General features: G+C 53.3%; 1 protein-coding gene across 1 annotated transcript in view; it reads right to left on the bottom strand.

Moving 5' to 3' along the window:
• PDE9A (phosphodiesterase 9A) overlaps positions 1–14370 on the bottom strand; it is a 59610-nt gene that overhangs the window by 20039 nt on the left and 25201 nt on the right. Inside the window, exons 3-5 of the mRNA XM_030329482.1 lie at positions 7653–7707; positions 6306–6376; positions 2644–2728 (exon numbers count right to left, since the gene is read on the bottom strand). Coding sequence (XP_030185342.1) covers positions 2644–2675 — 32 coding nt within the window. The 5' untranslated portion in view covers positions 2676–2728; positions 6306–6376; positions 7653–7707. The remainder of the gene's footprint in view (positions 1–2643; positions 2729–6305; positions 6377–7652; positions 7708–14370) is intronic.

The raw sequence follows: 14370 nt of genomic DNA, 5'->3' as shown, positions 1-14370 counted from the left end.
AATGTGTCAGCGATGTTGGAGATTTTTACCCCCCTCTGTTTGTGACTGAAGAGTCACATTTACCCGTCTCTCACCTACGTGGGATGCTGTGAAAACCGTCTGCTGAGAATATCGCCTCTCGAAGCAGTTAGGGCACCGGGAAGGCTTCTCTTTGGATCATGGCATCGGGAGCTCTAAAAATGGACTTTTTGGGCGGTGAGGAAGAGAGCTCCGTTCCGGGGATGAGCCCAGGCACCCACCACGCCTCGGCTTAGCCCACTTGGCCAGATGGGTGCCTGTGGGTGACGTTTTGCCTCTCGGCTCCCGGGTGGGCTTCTTCCCGTGGGCTCTGAAATCGGGCGTATGGTCCCCATGTGCCGCGTTGTGGTTGGATCACGTCCCCAAAGTGATCATTGGAAGTCCTAACGCCCCAGCACCTGCGAGCGGGACTTCCTTTGGAAACAGGGTCACTGCAGGTGTGATTAGTTAAGGTGCGGCCGGTGTCCTTGTAAAGAGGGACATCTGGACCCAGAGACACACAGGGAGAAGGCCGAGTGAAGACCACAGACTGCATGATGCAGCTACAAGCCGAGGAGCCCCAAGCACTGCCGACGACCTCCAGAAGCTTCCGAGAGGGGCCTGGAACAGACCCTCCCTGGAGCCGTCAGAGGGAGCATGGCCTCATCGACACCTCCCTCTCTGACGTCTGCCATCAGAACTTTGAGAGAACAGATTTCTAGCGTGAGAAAGCCCCCCGATCGTGGTGCTTTGTTATGGCCGCCACAGGCGTGCGAGGCCACTTGGGCCACGTTAGTGTCCCCTTGCAGCCTGACCTGCGGGACGCCAGGCTGGCACATGCCTCGCTTCCACGGGATGGGGGGAGGTGGGGGCCGGGGGGCGCCTGGGACACGGCAGGGACGGGACCAGCAAAGGTGGGGCTCGCGACTCACCCCGGCTGCTTCGGGCAGGTGGTAGGATGTGGTCATTTGAGAAGGGACAAGAGGCTGCCTCAGAAATGTGTCCCGTGGGTGTTCCGCGGGCTCCGTGGGCACGTTAGTGAGTGACGCGGTGCCCACAGAGGCGGGAAGGGAGCTCGGGGCATCATTCCCGCCCAGGTGGTGAGGTTCCTCGGCCCGCGGTACAGACGAGCCGCTGAAGCCAGGAGGCCAGTTCAGATTCTTTGGTTTCAGACCGAAGCCAAGCTCCGGTCTTAGTTCCCTTTCCTGGCAGCTGCCGGATGAGGCTGGTAACGCTGGGGGCGCCGGAGCCACCGTCCCCGGCGGATCGGCCCGCCCGCACCTGGCCCCAAGGCGGAGGGCGGCTGGGGCACACGAGGGCGGCCCCGGGGCTGAGCCGGGCCGTGTGGATCCTGAGCCCGAGGGCGACTCCGTGACCACAGCCGGGGTGGGTGTGAGCATCCTTCCCAGCCCCGTCCCCGGCCCAGTCCAGGGCCCTGACCCGGTCACACGAGGGTGCTAGCCTCTCACTGAGGGGACGTCGAAGATGAATCACTGACTCCCAATTTTCTGTGCACTTTCCCAAACGCCTTCGCTCTGACGTCCCCAAGTCAAATGGGCTGAGACATCCCCAGATCCAAATCAGGCGTCACGTGGGTGTGATACGGACGGGGCCTGGTCCCTGGAGGACCACACTAACGTGGCTTTGAGCCCATCAGGCTGTTCCCCGAGCCCCCCCGAGGCCGGCCCCTCTGCATCGCACGGAACCTCGCCGGGACCATCTCCTTCCCCTTTACCTCCTGCCCTCAGAGACCCTTCTGCACAGCCGGCCTCCCTCGCTGAGCCGGTCGCCCTCAGTGTTTTAAAATCAGGGAACGATCTTCAGAGTGGCAGATGAGTCGTCGTAAGACGACCCGGTGTGTGTGCGGGGCGATTCTTAGGTTCCCTGTCTCCCCCTCAGCCCCGCTGAGGCCCGGCTGTGCCCCCTCCTGGGAGTCCCCTCCCGGGAGTGGCCGTGGGGGGGCAGGGGGGCTGGGGGCCATCTCGCAGGGCCGGCAGGTGTGAGGTCCCCACACAGCAAGTGCTCGACGTGCCCGCCCCCTCTCCTCCTCATCTCTGCCGCCAGCTCAAACACTTGCTGTGCTCACAGCTTCGGGAGAGGGTCCTGCTGGACAAAAACCTGCTTTCGAGGGGGCGGCATGAAGTCCGGGGTGTTTTTTCCCACGAATTTCGGCTCCCCGGGGGAGAGTGATTTCTGTGTCCAGAATGGCCCGAGGCCTTGTGGCCTTTCTCCCTGCTCTGTGCCGGGGGGGGGGGGGGGGGCACGTCCACCCAGGAGCACGGCCTCCGGGCACCAGGACGCCCTCCCCTGTGAGCCTCACGCCCGTTCCTCTTAACCGGGCCCTTGCTTCAAAAACCGATGCCAACCTCTCTCCAGCCTCTCTCGAGCTGGGTAAGTTAATCCTGAGGCTTTGATCTGCGGGCGGATTCTTCCTCCTTTCTGTGAAATGTCGCCTCCACCCGCCTTGGACGTGGACCCTCTTCTACGACAAGGAGGCCGCGCAACTGACAAGCACTCCCCAGCCAAACCGTGCCCGCCGCAGCCGGCGCTGGGTCGGGGCCCCGCCGCCGGGCTCTGCGGGAGAGCGAAGCCCGGAGCCCCCTCGGGGGGCCCGGCCAGGGCAGCCCTTCCCGGGCCTGACCTCACCTGCTGCTTCGGGCCGCCAGCTCGTCCCGCATCTTCTTGATGTCGCTCTTGCATTTCTCAATCTCCACCACTTTCAGGCCTTCCACTGGGACAAGGAGACACAGGGGTTACCATGGAGACACGTGGAGGACCTCGCAAGGCTGTAACCGGGGCTGGCCCTGCGCGGCGAGGACGGCTGGCTCGGGCTCCTGCCCTGGTCCCCGCTGCGGCCCGCGGAGGTGCGGCTCGGCCACGGCGACCGCCGCTCCCCTCCCCCAAGTCCTGAGTTTCCCTGCACCCACTCCCCTCCCCCCCCCCACTTTCTCTCCCCTCCCCAGCTGAGGACCGGGGACAAAGAAATCTCTTGTCCTAAAAAGACAAGGGGAGGAAATGTGGCCGCCGCGCATTAAAACCCAGCAAGAGGCTCAGCAGGCAAAACCACAGGCTTCCCGGCGAGGATGAGCTCGTAGTAGCAGAAAACCTCCGAGTTCTCAGGTCCCGCCGGAGCCGTTAGCCAGGAAGGGGTGTGGACGTGCGGGGGCGGGGGCTGGGGGCAGGCAAACAGGACAGGTCGTGGGTTAGCAGAGCCGGGCCGGCTCACATTCCCGCAGCCCCGCCACACAGGAGTGCCTGCCACGTCCGGACACCACGGGGCACCAGAGAAAGATCCGGAAGGAACTGGGGCTCGTGCCTCCCCGGGAGCGTTCACCTTTGAGACCTTTGCTCCGGCAGGTGCACCTTTAGCCCAGAAAGGCTGCCACGAAGCAGGCGGCTTCCCTTCCGAAAGCCGCTCAGATCAGATCAGTTCGTGAGCAACAGAAAAGACTAGCCTCGTTACTCTGTAATCGCACCTCGGTTTCTCTGCAAAAAGACGGGGCCCACGATGCTACTCTATTCCCCTCTTCCTCAAACGTGGTCTGAGCGCCTAAGCACACAACGGGGAGAGACAATTCCGTCCCCTGGCCTCCGAAGCTGTTCTGAAGCAAGTGTGGGGAGAGAGCCTGCCGGAGCCCTGAGCATCCCCGGGCAGTTTTCTAGACGCTTCCGGGGCCAGGAGCCACGCAGGGGCAAGGCTACATGAAAGTATTTCTTCTTTCTGCCCAGAGTGGTGGGAATCTGGAGGATCTGATATTCGGGTCTGGTTCCGGTGACTTGTGCCACTTGGGGGATGTTGTGTGAAGCTCCACCGAGACGATATGGGACCTAAACCAGGGGACATGGGACCGAAGTCCGAGGACATGGGACCGAGGCCCAGAGATGTAGGACTGAGGTCTGGGGATGCAGGACCGGAGCCTGAGGACACAGGACCAAGGGCTGGGGACACGGGACCGAGGCCCAGAGATGCAGGACTGAGGCCCGGGGACGCGGGACCAAGGCCCGGGGATGTGAGACCAAGGCCCGGGGACGCGGGACTGAAGCCTGGGGCCGTCAGTGCAAGGGGCTGGGTGGCAGCAGCCAGGTGGGGGAGATGCAGAAAGTCTGAGCTGGAGGACGGTCCACTCTCTCACCGAGAGCCCACACCCTCCTTTGGGAGTGGGGCGTTCTTAGCGCTTTCTCGCATCAGGGACCCTACTGGGAAGTGGACGGAAGCCGTGGGTCCTCCTCTGGGCAAAGCAGGCCAGCGCACACCCCTTCCGGTTTGCATCTGGACCTCCCAGAGCGCCGCGTCCAGGCCCTGGGCCACACCGCAGGAGGCTCAGCCTCGGGGAAGCCACGTCCCAGCGACATGTGGCAGAAAATTCCCGAAAGTGAACAGATCTGGAGAAAAGTCCCTGCATGTTGCACAGACTTTGATCCCCAAAGTGAACAGCCACGCAGTGGGGTGCCCTGCCACTTACAGTCCCGGGTTCCCCTTACTATGTTCTCGATACGGTTACATCTGATTGTTGTAGAAAATGGGGGGAAATACTGAGCATCTCAAAGAATGTTTTAAAATTTATCTATGGTCCTACGGGCCCCGAGAACAACCCACTTAATATCTATTGACGTGTGCCTTTCCAGGTGTTTCTCTCTCAGCCCCGTGCATCGACACAGCTATCTGTCCATCCGGAGTTTTAAAAAGACAAAATTGGGATCATACGGCTTGTTCTGTTTTCTCACTTGCTTATTTACCGTTGTGAGTAAGTTAAAGGCGTGCCCCGCGTTAGCAGCTCTCAGTGGGGGCGTAATGTTCGATTATTGGATATTGGTTCACGTGGATCAGGTTTCCGGGCCATTTACTGGGAGTGATGCTCAAACGAAGCCTTTTGGGTGAGACAGTACGATATCACTAATTTGAGTCCCAGAGATTCAGAATTTATGGCGATTACGTTTATGAAGAGCCTGGTTGCCAAGGAAATGGAGAGTGAGTGACAAGACGGCAAAGTTGTGCATTAATCAATGGGAGGAGAACAGGTCGTGGGATTAAAGGCAGAACACGGGAGGAGGGGGCCTGGCCCTCAGCATCAGCACGCCCGTGTCTGCTGCCCCTGTCCTTTCCGGGCTGCCTCTGGAACCTTCCACTGCTCACCTGGTTGGCCTGTCCCAGCTTCACTTTGCCCCCATTGCACAGGAGGGAGAGGGCCCGGTGCAGGACCCCTTAAAAGTCCTGCACGCAGTCCGGCAACGGCTCTCGAGTGAGGCTGGATGTCCGGCCTCGACGGTGTGGCCTCACCCGTCCGCCCTCACACTTTCAATAGGTGGGCACAGAGCGGAACCCCAAGCTAGAGCATGAAGGGATGCTGGAGTCCACCCACGAGGAGAGGCTTTGGCCCCCGACTGGTCACAGCTGCCTGACTCGTGGTTAGCACCCCACGCAAGCCTGGCCACCCCCTCCAGGAGCCCCAGGGCGCCTCTGCGAGTCACAGGGTGCCTCGAAGGAGAGCCTCTGGGGACGATTTTCTGGGAGGGGTGCTGGCATGGGGGGCAGGGGTCTCACGGGACAGAGGCAACAGCACAGGCCAGGGAGGCAGGGCCCTCCTTCGGCTCCAGAGCTAACGAAAGTTCCTTAAAGACACATATGACTGGAGCTGCATTTCAACATTTCCCCCCAACGGTTTTGGTACGGAATGTGCATAAAGCACACGTCCCGAGTGGCACGGAGAAAAGCCTGGGTTTTTAGCTTCGAGCCTTCTGGGTCGTTGGCACGACCTGGCATTAATAAACCTTGTGTCACGGGGCCGGCTCTCCCGGTGTGCGGGGTCTGGTGCAGGCCTGGGCACCCTGGCCCCTGAGTCAAGCCCCGAACCCACTCTCTTGTGCTTCCTGGTAGTTTTTCTGCTGCCTTGGTGGTGACTGGGGAGCAGGAGGTGATGATTTGGTACACGTGGTCCAGAACCAATCGTGACGTCAGGGAGGGCGTCGGCAGGCCTCGTTTGCGTAAAGAGAGGCACAAAGATGTTCAGCACAAGTTCGTCTCCGGGGGGCTGGTCTGGGGGACTCCGCGGTTTCGTCCTGCCCCTTTCAGACCCAGACACGCTGCCACGCACCGCTGCTGGACACGTACCGTGGCCCGAGCCGCTGCGCACGCGGACCGTGTCACGTGTTCCGACAGGAAGTGCTCACTGTTCTCGCCCGGGCACCAAAGACACGGGCGCTCACCTCCAGCCTCGCCTCACTCCCCTCGCCGCTCACCACCGGCCGTTAGGCGGCTGATTTAAGCAGAGGCTAAAGGACAAGGAGAGAGAAGCAGGGAGCTCACTCACGTTCGACGCGCTTCTCGAGCACGGCCAGGTGATTCGCGACTTCGGCTTTGAGTTCGTTGATCTTAAACGCTCTAGGAATGAAAACGAGTCAACACATAAGTCTTAAACTCTTCAGAATTACTATGGGCCTGGCGGTCACCTGCCGAACCCCTCCCGCGGGCAGGCTCACCCCTGTAGGGGGCACAGGGGGGCGAGGGGCTGCTCTCCAGGAGCTCAAGGTGTCTGAGGGTCGGGCGGAGGGGGGAAGACGCCCTCGGCTGACGTCCTTCCGTGACGGAAGGCACGGGGTGTGTTCACGTCCCCACACCTGGGCGGGACGGCCCTCGCCCTGCACCCTGCTTGGCCGGGCACAGACCCCTTCGCAAACCCGCCGCGTCCCTTCCGGGCCCAGCCCGTTCGGCGCAGCAATGCCTGGGCTTTGAGGGCGGGTCACCCATATGCCCCCGGACGGCAAGATGCCACCTCGAAATAACCAAGGGCGGAAGGCATCACTTCGGGACGGGCAGGACAACTCGGAGCGGAAGGAAGCCCGCGTCTACACAGGGTCTCCGTGGCAATGCTCGTTTTCAGGCCCATTTTCAAAGTGGTGTCAATTCAGGGGTCTGAGTGGCTCAGTTGGTCAAGCGCCCGACGCCGGATTTCAGCTCAGGTCATGATCTCACGGTTCGTGGGCTCGAGCCCCACGTCAGGCTCTGTGCTGGCAGCGTGGACCCTGCTTGGGATTCTCTTTCTCCCCCTCTCTCTGCCCCTTCCCTGTGCTCTCTCAAATAAATAAAACATTTAAAAATAAATAAATAAGGGACGCCGGGGTGGCTCGGTCGGTTAAGCGTCCCATTTAGGCTCCGGTCGTGATCTCGCAGTTCGTGGGTTCGAGCCCCGCGTCGGGCTCTGTGCTCACAGCACGGAGTCTGGAGCCTGCCTCGGGTTCTGTGTCTCCCTCTCTCTGCCCCCTCCCCCTCCCCCCCACTCACACTCCGTCTCTCTCTCCCTCAAAATAACATTAAAAAAAATAAAAATAAGTGAATAAAACAAAATGGTGTCAGTTCTTGTAGGTTGACCTCTGAAGCCCAGGAGAGCCGGTGGAGAGACCTGTCAGCAGTGTGAGCTCTCACGCTCCCAGCGCCCAGTGGCCCTGCTCTTCGGTATAAGGCGAGTGCTTCCTGGGTCCCACCCGCGCTGGCTCAGCTACAGGGGGTCATGCAAGGACTCCCCCTGGAAGGCCGCCCCTCCGGGTGAGCGACGTGCAGAGCCTTGCCGGCCAGCACGGCCTCCAAGCGAGGCCCCACCATTGCCGTGAGCAGAAAAGCGTACCTCTGCAGAGGACTATGTGTCTAGAAGATTCTGTACCTTGAGAACTGCTCCTACGACCTGGGTCAGCATGCTCTGGATTAATTCTTCTTTTCTGCAGACCAAAAGAGAAAGGCAGATGGAGAAAGGGAGAAGTCCGTGGCCCGCTGTGGCCTGAATTGGGATGTCGTGGTGGGTGACGGTGACACCGGGGCGGGAGCGGCCTGGGCTACCTGGGGGGGACGCTCTGGCCCACGGTCAGCACGCAGGGCCTCCCCAGGGCCTGGGCTCTTCCCGTCCACCTTCAGAGGCTCTTCCTCCTGTTCTGCTCCCGCCAACCTGCGTGTAAGTGGCCTCTTGGCAGAGCTGGTCCTACCGGAGTCAGCACGAGTCATAAAAAGCAGGCAGGACTGGGTCTCTAAATACGGGAAGTTTTCACTTAGTGCCCCGCTCCATTTTATGGGGGCAATTACTAGGACAAAGCAAGTTCAAGGGCATGCTCCAAACATAAACACGGCGTTCTCATGGCGGGTCCTGGCGAGAGGAAGTGGGCCAGGGTGAGCGAGTTTGTTCCTTGCACGTAAACCTGGGCCGCGTGATGGTTTTACAAGGTCCCGGTCCCGGGCTGAATATAACCTGCCAGTTTTCCTGTTTCCTGACTGGGCTCAGCGCCAGATGCCTCATAGGAAGGCACAGACGCTCACGGCACTGTTCTTTCCAGCACTCTCTCTCCTGGGAAGGGGGACGCTCCGCTCGCCTTGGCCTCAGGTGGCCGTTCGTCCACGCCCTAAAACGCCGAGAACCCGCACAGGACTTATCCTGAGCCACGTAATCTCTGCTGGCTCTATGCCTAAAACCAAAACGAACGAAAGCAAACCAAACCTGCCCAGACAACACGAAATCTCAATTATCCGGTTTGGCAGTGGGGCGCTAAAGCCACAAAAAAAAAAAAAAAAAAAAAAAAAAAAAAGCTCCGTTCCCACGTTCTGATCTGCGGTCTCCATTTTTAGGTAAGGAACATACGCATGTACACAGAAGGCGTTCATCACAGTGTTACTGAACTTAGCGGGGCCTCTAAAGCCCAAGTGCCCATCAATGGACATTAAGTAAATGAGGCCCATCTGTCCTGTGGAAATAAAGTCTTCCTATCAGAAATAATATTTTGGAAAACGTTCACGTCTGTGGTTAAAGAAAAAGAGAGAGAGACATTGCAAACCAGTACTGCAACCGTGGGCTCTCATTTTCGAAGACATTGGGAGGAGACACGTTGGTTGTGAGATTATAGGTGCACTTTTTTCTTCCTTTGTTTCCCTAGATCTAATATATTTCTACAATGAACGCACGTTAATTTCACGAAAAGCATTTAAAAAACAATCTAGATTAGCCTCGAGACCTCTCATCCCTTCACCTGCCGAATGCAAGGGTGATGGACCAAGGTTCTCTGTGGCATTAGCATTCTGAGACCCGATGAGAAGAAGAAAAACGATGTTTTGTTAAATCTTTTGAAACCGTATGGGGCGCCTGGGTGACTCAGTCGGTGGGAGCGTCCGACTTCTGCTCAGGTCACGATCTCACGGTTTGTGAGTTCGAGCCCCGCGTCGGGCTCTGGGCTGACGGCTCAGAGCCTGGAGCCTGCTTCGGATTCTCAGTCTCCCTCTCTCTCTGCCCCTCCCCTGCTCATCTCTGTCTCTCTCTGTCTCAAAAAAAAAAAAAAAAAAAAAAAGACACTGTTAGAGGAGTGAAACGTCATCCAGGAAACTTTAAGAGAGCCCTTGGTGGAGCTGCTGGCTAATCCGGGGCCCTGTCCTTCAGGGAGCCTACTCCTACCCCAGGGGAGAGACACGGCAACTCCACCAGCAAGAGCCACGGTGAGAAAGCGTCACAGGCCTCCTTGGTGGACTCAGCGGGATTTTAAATCACTTACTCCGAAATCTTTGGCGAAAAATGGTGTCGCACAGAGGCTTCGAGGGTAATGATCTCGAGGTCTTGAGAAAATTTAGAAGTCTATCAACCAATCGATGTTTATAGACCACACCGCCTAACAGCAGCAGAACACGTGTTTTTTCGGATGCCTAGGAAGCACAGACTAAGACAGACCACACAGAAACCTCAAAATATTTAAAAGAATTGAAACCATGTAGAGTATGGTCTTGACCATAAGAGAATTCAGCCAGACGTCGGTAACAGAAATCGTAGGAGAATTCAAACACTTGGAAATGAAACAATACGCTCCTAAGTGATTCAGGGGTCAACGAGGAAGTCTCAAAGGAAACAAAAGAGACCTTGACCTGAATGAAAATGAAAATGCAATATATATCCAAATTTAGCTGTGAGACATAGCTAATGCAGTGCTGAGAGGGACATTTATAGCACTAAATGCTTACGTTAGAAGAGAGGAAAGACTCGACTCTAATCCAACGGCCTAGAAAAAGAAGGGCAAAATAAACCCACCACAATAGCAGATGAAAGGAAGTAATAAAAGAAATCAATGGAGAAAAAAAACAACTAGTAAAACAAGGCAGAAAATCAATGAAGCCAAGCGCTGGTTATTTAAAAGTATCAACAAGTTGCCAAATCTCTAGCAAGATTGACAAAAATAACACACAGAGAAGACGCGGATTTGCAATGTTAGGAAGAGGAGGGGATACGGCTACAAATCTGAAGGATAAGGGACTTGACACACACAGATTTGAAATCTTAGAGGAAAATGAAGCAACTCTTTAACAAGCATGAATGACTATACTCACCCAATATAAAACAGGTAATTTGAACAGCCTATAACTATTAAGGAAAGTGAATTTCTACTTTTAAAACTCTACCCAAAGAAATTTCCAGGGGCAGATGGTTTCACTGGAGAATTCTACCAAACATTGAAGAAGAATTAACACATTTCTAATTTTTTTTTAATATTTATTATTTTTGAGAGAGAGAGAGAGAGAGAGAGAGCAAGCGAGCAGGGGAGGGGCAGAGAAAGAGGGAGACACAGAATCGGAAGCAGGCTCCAGGCTCTGAGCTGTCAGCACTGATGCGGGGCTCAGACTCACGAACCATGAGATCATGACTGAGCTGAAGTTGGACGCTTAACCAACTGAGCCACCAGGTGCCCCGGAATGAACACATTTCTAAACAATTCTTCCAGAAAAAAGAGGAGGGAACATTTCCCAATTCATTTTATGAAGCCAGTATGAACCTGATACCAAATCCAGAAAAAGACAACCGAACAAAGAAAACTACAGACCAATATTCCTCATGAATACAGATGCAAAAACCCTTAACACAAATATTAGCAATTAGAATTCAACAAAATATAGAAAGGATTATACATTAAGAACAAATGGGGTTGATTCCAGGGATGCAAGGCTGCTTTGATATTTGAAAATCATGAAAGCAATCTACTTTATTAACAGCTAAAGAAAAAAAAACACATGATCTATCAGTTCAGAAAAAACATTTGAAAAACTATTTAACATCTGTTCCTTTGATAAAAGTCTCATAAGGGGCACCTGGGTGGCCCCGTCGGTAAAGCGTCGACTTTGGCTCAGGTCATGATCTGACAGTTTGTGGATTCCAGCCCTGCATCGGGCTCTGTGCGGACAGCTCAGAGCCTGGAGCCTGCTTCTGATTCTGTGTCTCCCTCTCTTTTGGGCCCTCTCCTTCTTTCCCTTTCTCTCTCTCAAAAATACATAAACATTAAAAAAAAAAACTCAGAAAAGCAGGGATAGAGGAGAACTTTAAGTTGATAAAGAACATCTACCAAAAACCTACAGCGGACATTACACTTAATGTGTGAAAGACTGCTTGCTCAAACTGTGACACGGCAGGGATGTCTACTCTCACTATTGTCATTAAACACAGTGCTAAAAGTTCTAGCCAGTGCAACAAGGCAAGAAAAAGCAAAGCAGATCAGAAATGAAAGAAGAAACGAAGCTGTCCCCTTTGCCAATGACATGATTGTCTACACCAGAAATTCCAAGGCATTTACAAAAAACTCTCTTAGAACCAATAAATGCGTTCAGCAAGGTCACAGGACAGGAGATAAATACAAAATTGTATTTACATACATAGCAATAACCAGTAGGCACCAAATTAGAATCACCATACCACTGTAAACGCTAAAAAAAAACCCCAAAACTTGTGTATAAATAAACAGAACATATGCAGAAGTTGTATGATGAAAAACTACAAAACACTGATGAAAGAAATAAAAAAAGATCTAAATAAAGGGAGAGACATACCATGTTCATGGTTCAGAAGGTTCCATATAGTAAAGATGTCAATTTCCCCAAACTCATAAATGGGTTTAACATATTCTTGTCAAAACTCCAGCAAGATCTTTGTAGAAATAGACAATTATTCTTTTTAAAAATTTATTTATTTATTTTGAGGGAGAGAGAGAGAGAGAGGAGAGGAAGAGTGTGTGAGTGGGGGAGGAGCAGAGAGAGAGAGGGAGAGAGAATCCCAAGCAGGTTCCTTGATGCCAATGCGGAACCCGATGCGGGGCTTGCCAGGAACTGTGAGATCATGACCTGAGCCGAAATCAAGAGTCAGACGCTTAACTGAATGGCCACCCGGGCGCCCCGATTCTGACTTTATGTGAAATGCAAAGGAATTAGAAGAGTTAAACTGTTTTTAAAAAGATAAAGTGTACTGAAGTCTTCTGCTGTTAAGACCTATGCAGGCAGCTCAGAGATATAGTCGTTTGGGTTTTAAACGAACTTGAACATCACGATAAACTGGTCCAGAATGAACTGTCTGGTTTCTAGTGTGTTTAAGTTATGGTTATATTGGCAATGCAGTTGTGGTTAGGTGTGTAATAACATTATGTCCAAAAAATGTACATACCTTAATTCCAAAAGTCTTTTTTGTTAAAAAATGCTACCTATGTCTAAGCTGTCAATGAGTCCCAATCCTTTGCTGGTGGAGGGTCCTGCCTCAATAGGGCCGATGGCTGACTGACCAGGCTGTGGGTCTTTCTTTCGAGAAGAAGTTTCTTGATAGGCAATGCGGTCTGAAAGCATTTTTGCCCACAGTAGGACTCCTTTCAAAACTGGAGTTAGTCCTCTTAGACCTTGCTGCTACTTTTCAATGAATTTAGGTACTATTCTGATCCTTGTTGACAACAATCTCGCAATCTTCACCAAGAGTAGAGTCACCTCGGGAAACCACTTTCTTGTGATCATCCCTAACAAGCAACTCCTCATCCGTTACAATTTTCATGAGATGGCAGCCGTTCAAATACAATAAAAATGGAAGAGCCTGAGCTATCCAAGAATGCTGAAACGTGACAGAGACACGCAGTGAGCAAAGGCTGTTGGAAAAGTAGTGCCACCAGATTGCTTGAGGCAAACCTTCAATTTGTAAAAAAAAAAAAAAAAAAAAAAGAGTAGCTGCAAAGCACAATGAAATGGAGCACAAGAAAACGAGGTATGCTCCGTGTACGGTGACACTAATCACGGCCGTGTGATACGAGCGGAGGGGTAGACGCAGATATTGGTGCAACAGAGAAGAGAACCCGAGTTATACCCACACAAATTGCCCAAACTGATTCTGACCAGCATGTAAAAGCAATGCCAACGCAGGGAAAGGCCGTCTTTTCAACAAATGGTGTGGAGCAGTTGAACACTTATAGGCAGGGAATGAGACTCGATCTAAACCTCAAGTTATGTAAAAAATTAACGTGAAATGGACGTGGATGGAAACATACAAAACTAAAGCTGTTAGAAAAAAAATAGAGAAAATCTCCAGGTTCCTGAGGGAGGCAGAGTTCTCGGACCTGACGCTTCAAATATGATCCATAAAAGGGAAAATGGACAAGTGATCTTCGTCAGAAGTAAAGCTCTTTGGGGCGCCTGGGTGGCTCGGTCAGTAAAATCTGACTTTGGCTCAGCCGATCTCACGGTGTGTGAGTTCAAGCCCCGGTCGGGCTGACAGCTCAGAGCCTGGAGTCTGCTTTGGATTCTGTGTCTCCCTCTCTCTATGCCTTCCCCACACACTCTGCCTCTCTGTCAAAAATAAATACACACTCCAAAGTAATAAAATAAAATAAAATAAAAAAGGTAAAAAAAAGAGTAAAGCTCTGGCCATGAGGGGACTGGGAAACGACAACGAAAGGACAGGCACAGTCTGTCCACTCGACAGAGACTCGCCAAAGTCCACTAGACCAGAGACTTGAATGCAGAACGTGTGAAAAGAGCCATCAAAACTCCACGTAAAGCCCTGTGAGATAAACTTTGCAGACAAACCCCCCCCTCAAAACCCCTTAACGGTCAAAACGGAACAGCCAATCTGAAATGGGGCAGGAGACACTAGCAGACGTTTTCCTGAAGCAAAACACCAGAGGGAGCACAAGCGTAGGCGTCGTTAGCCATTAGGAAACGCAATTAAAACCACAGGAAATGTCACGGCGTACTTGTCAAAAAGGCTAAAAACAAAAAAAAAAAAAACAAAAAAAACGATGACAACCCCAAGTGTTGGTAACGATGGGGAGAAATGGATTATCACACCTTGCTGAAGGGAATGCAAACAGTGCAACCGCTTGGGAAATGGTTGGCAGATCCTGAAAAACTAATACGCATGCACCGTACAATTGAGCAATTGCTCCCCGGGGCAGAGAAATGAAAATTTACGGCCACACGAAAAACCTGCACACGACGGTCCCGGCAGCTTTGTTTGTACAGCCCCAAACTGGGTTATGAAAAACAACTGAACACACTAGTGATCCGCACAACAACCCGGATGGATCTCCAGAGAATTATGTTGAGTAAAAGAAGCCAATCCC

The sequence above is a fragment of the Lynx canadensis genome, chromosome C2, assembly GCF_007474595.2.
Source record: "Lynx canadensis isolate LIC74 chromosome C2, mLynCan4.pri.v2, whole genome shotgun sequence".
Classification (NCBI taxonomy): domain Eukaryota; kingdom Metazoa; phylum Chordata; class Mammalia; order Carnivora; family Felidae; genus Lynx; species Lynx canadensis.
This window is presented reverse-complemented; position numbering and strand designations above follow the sequence as displayed.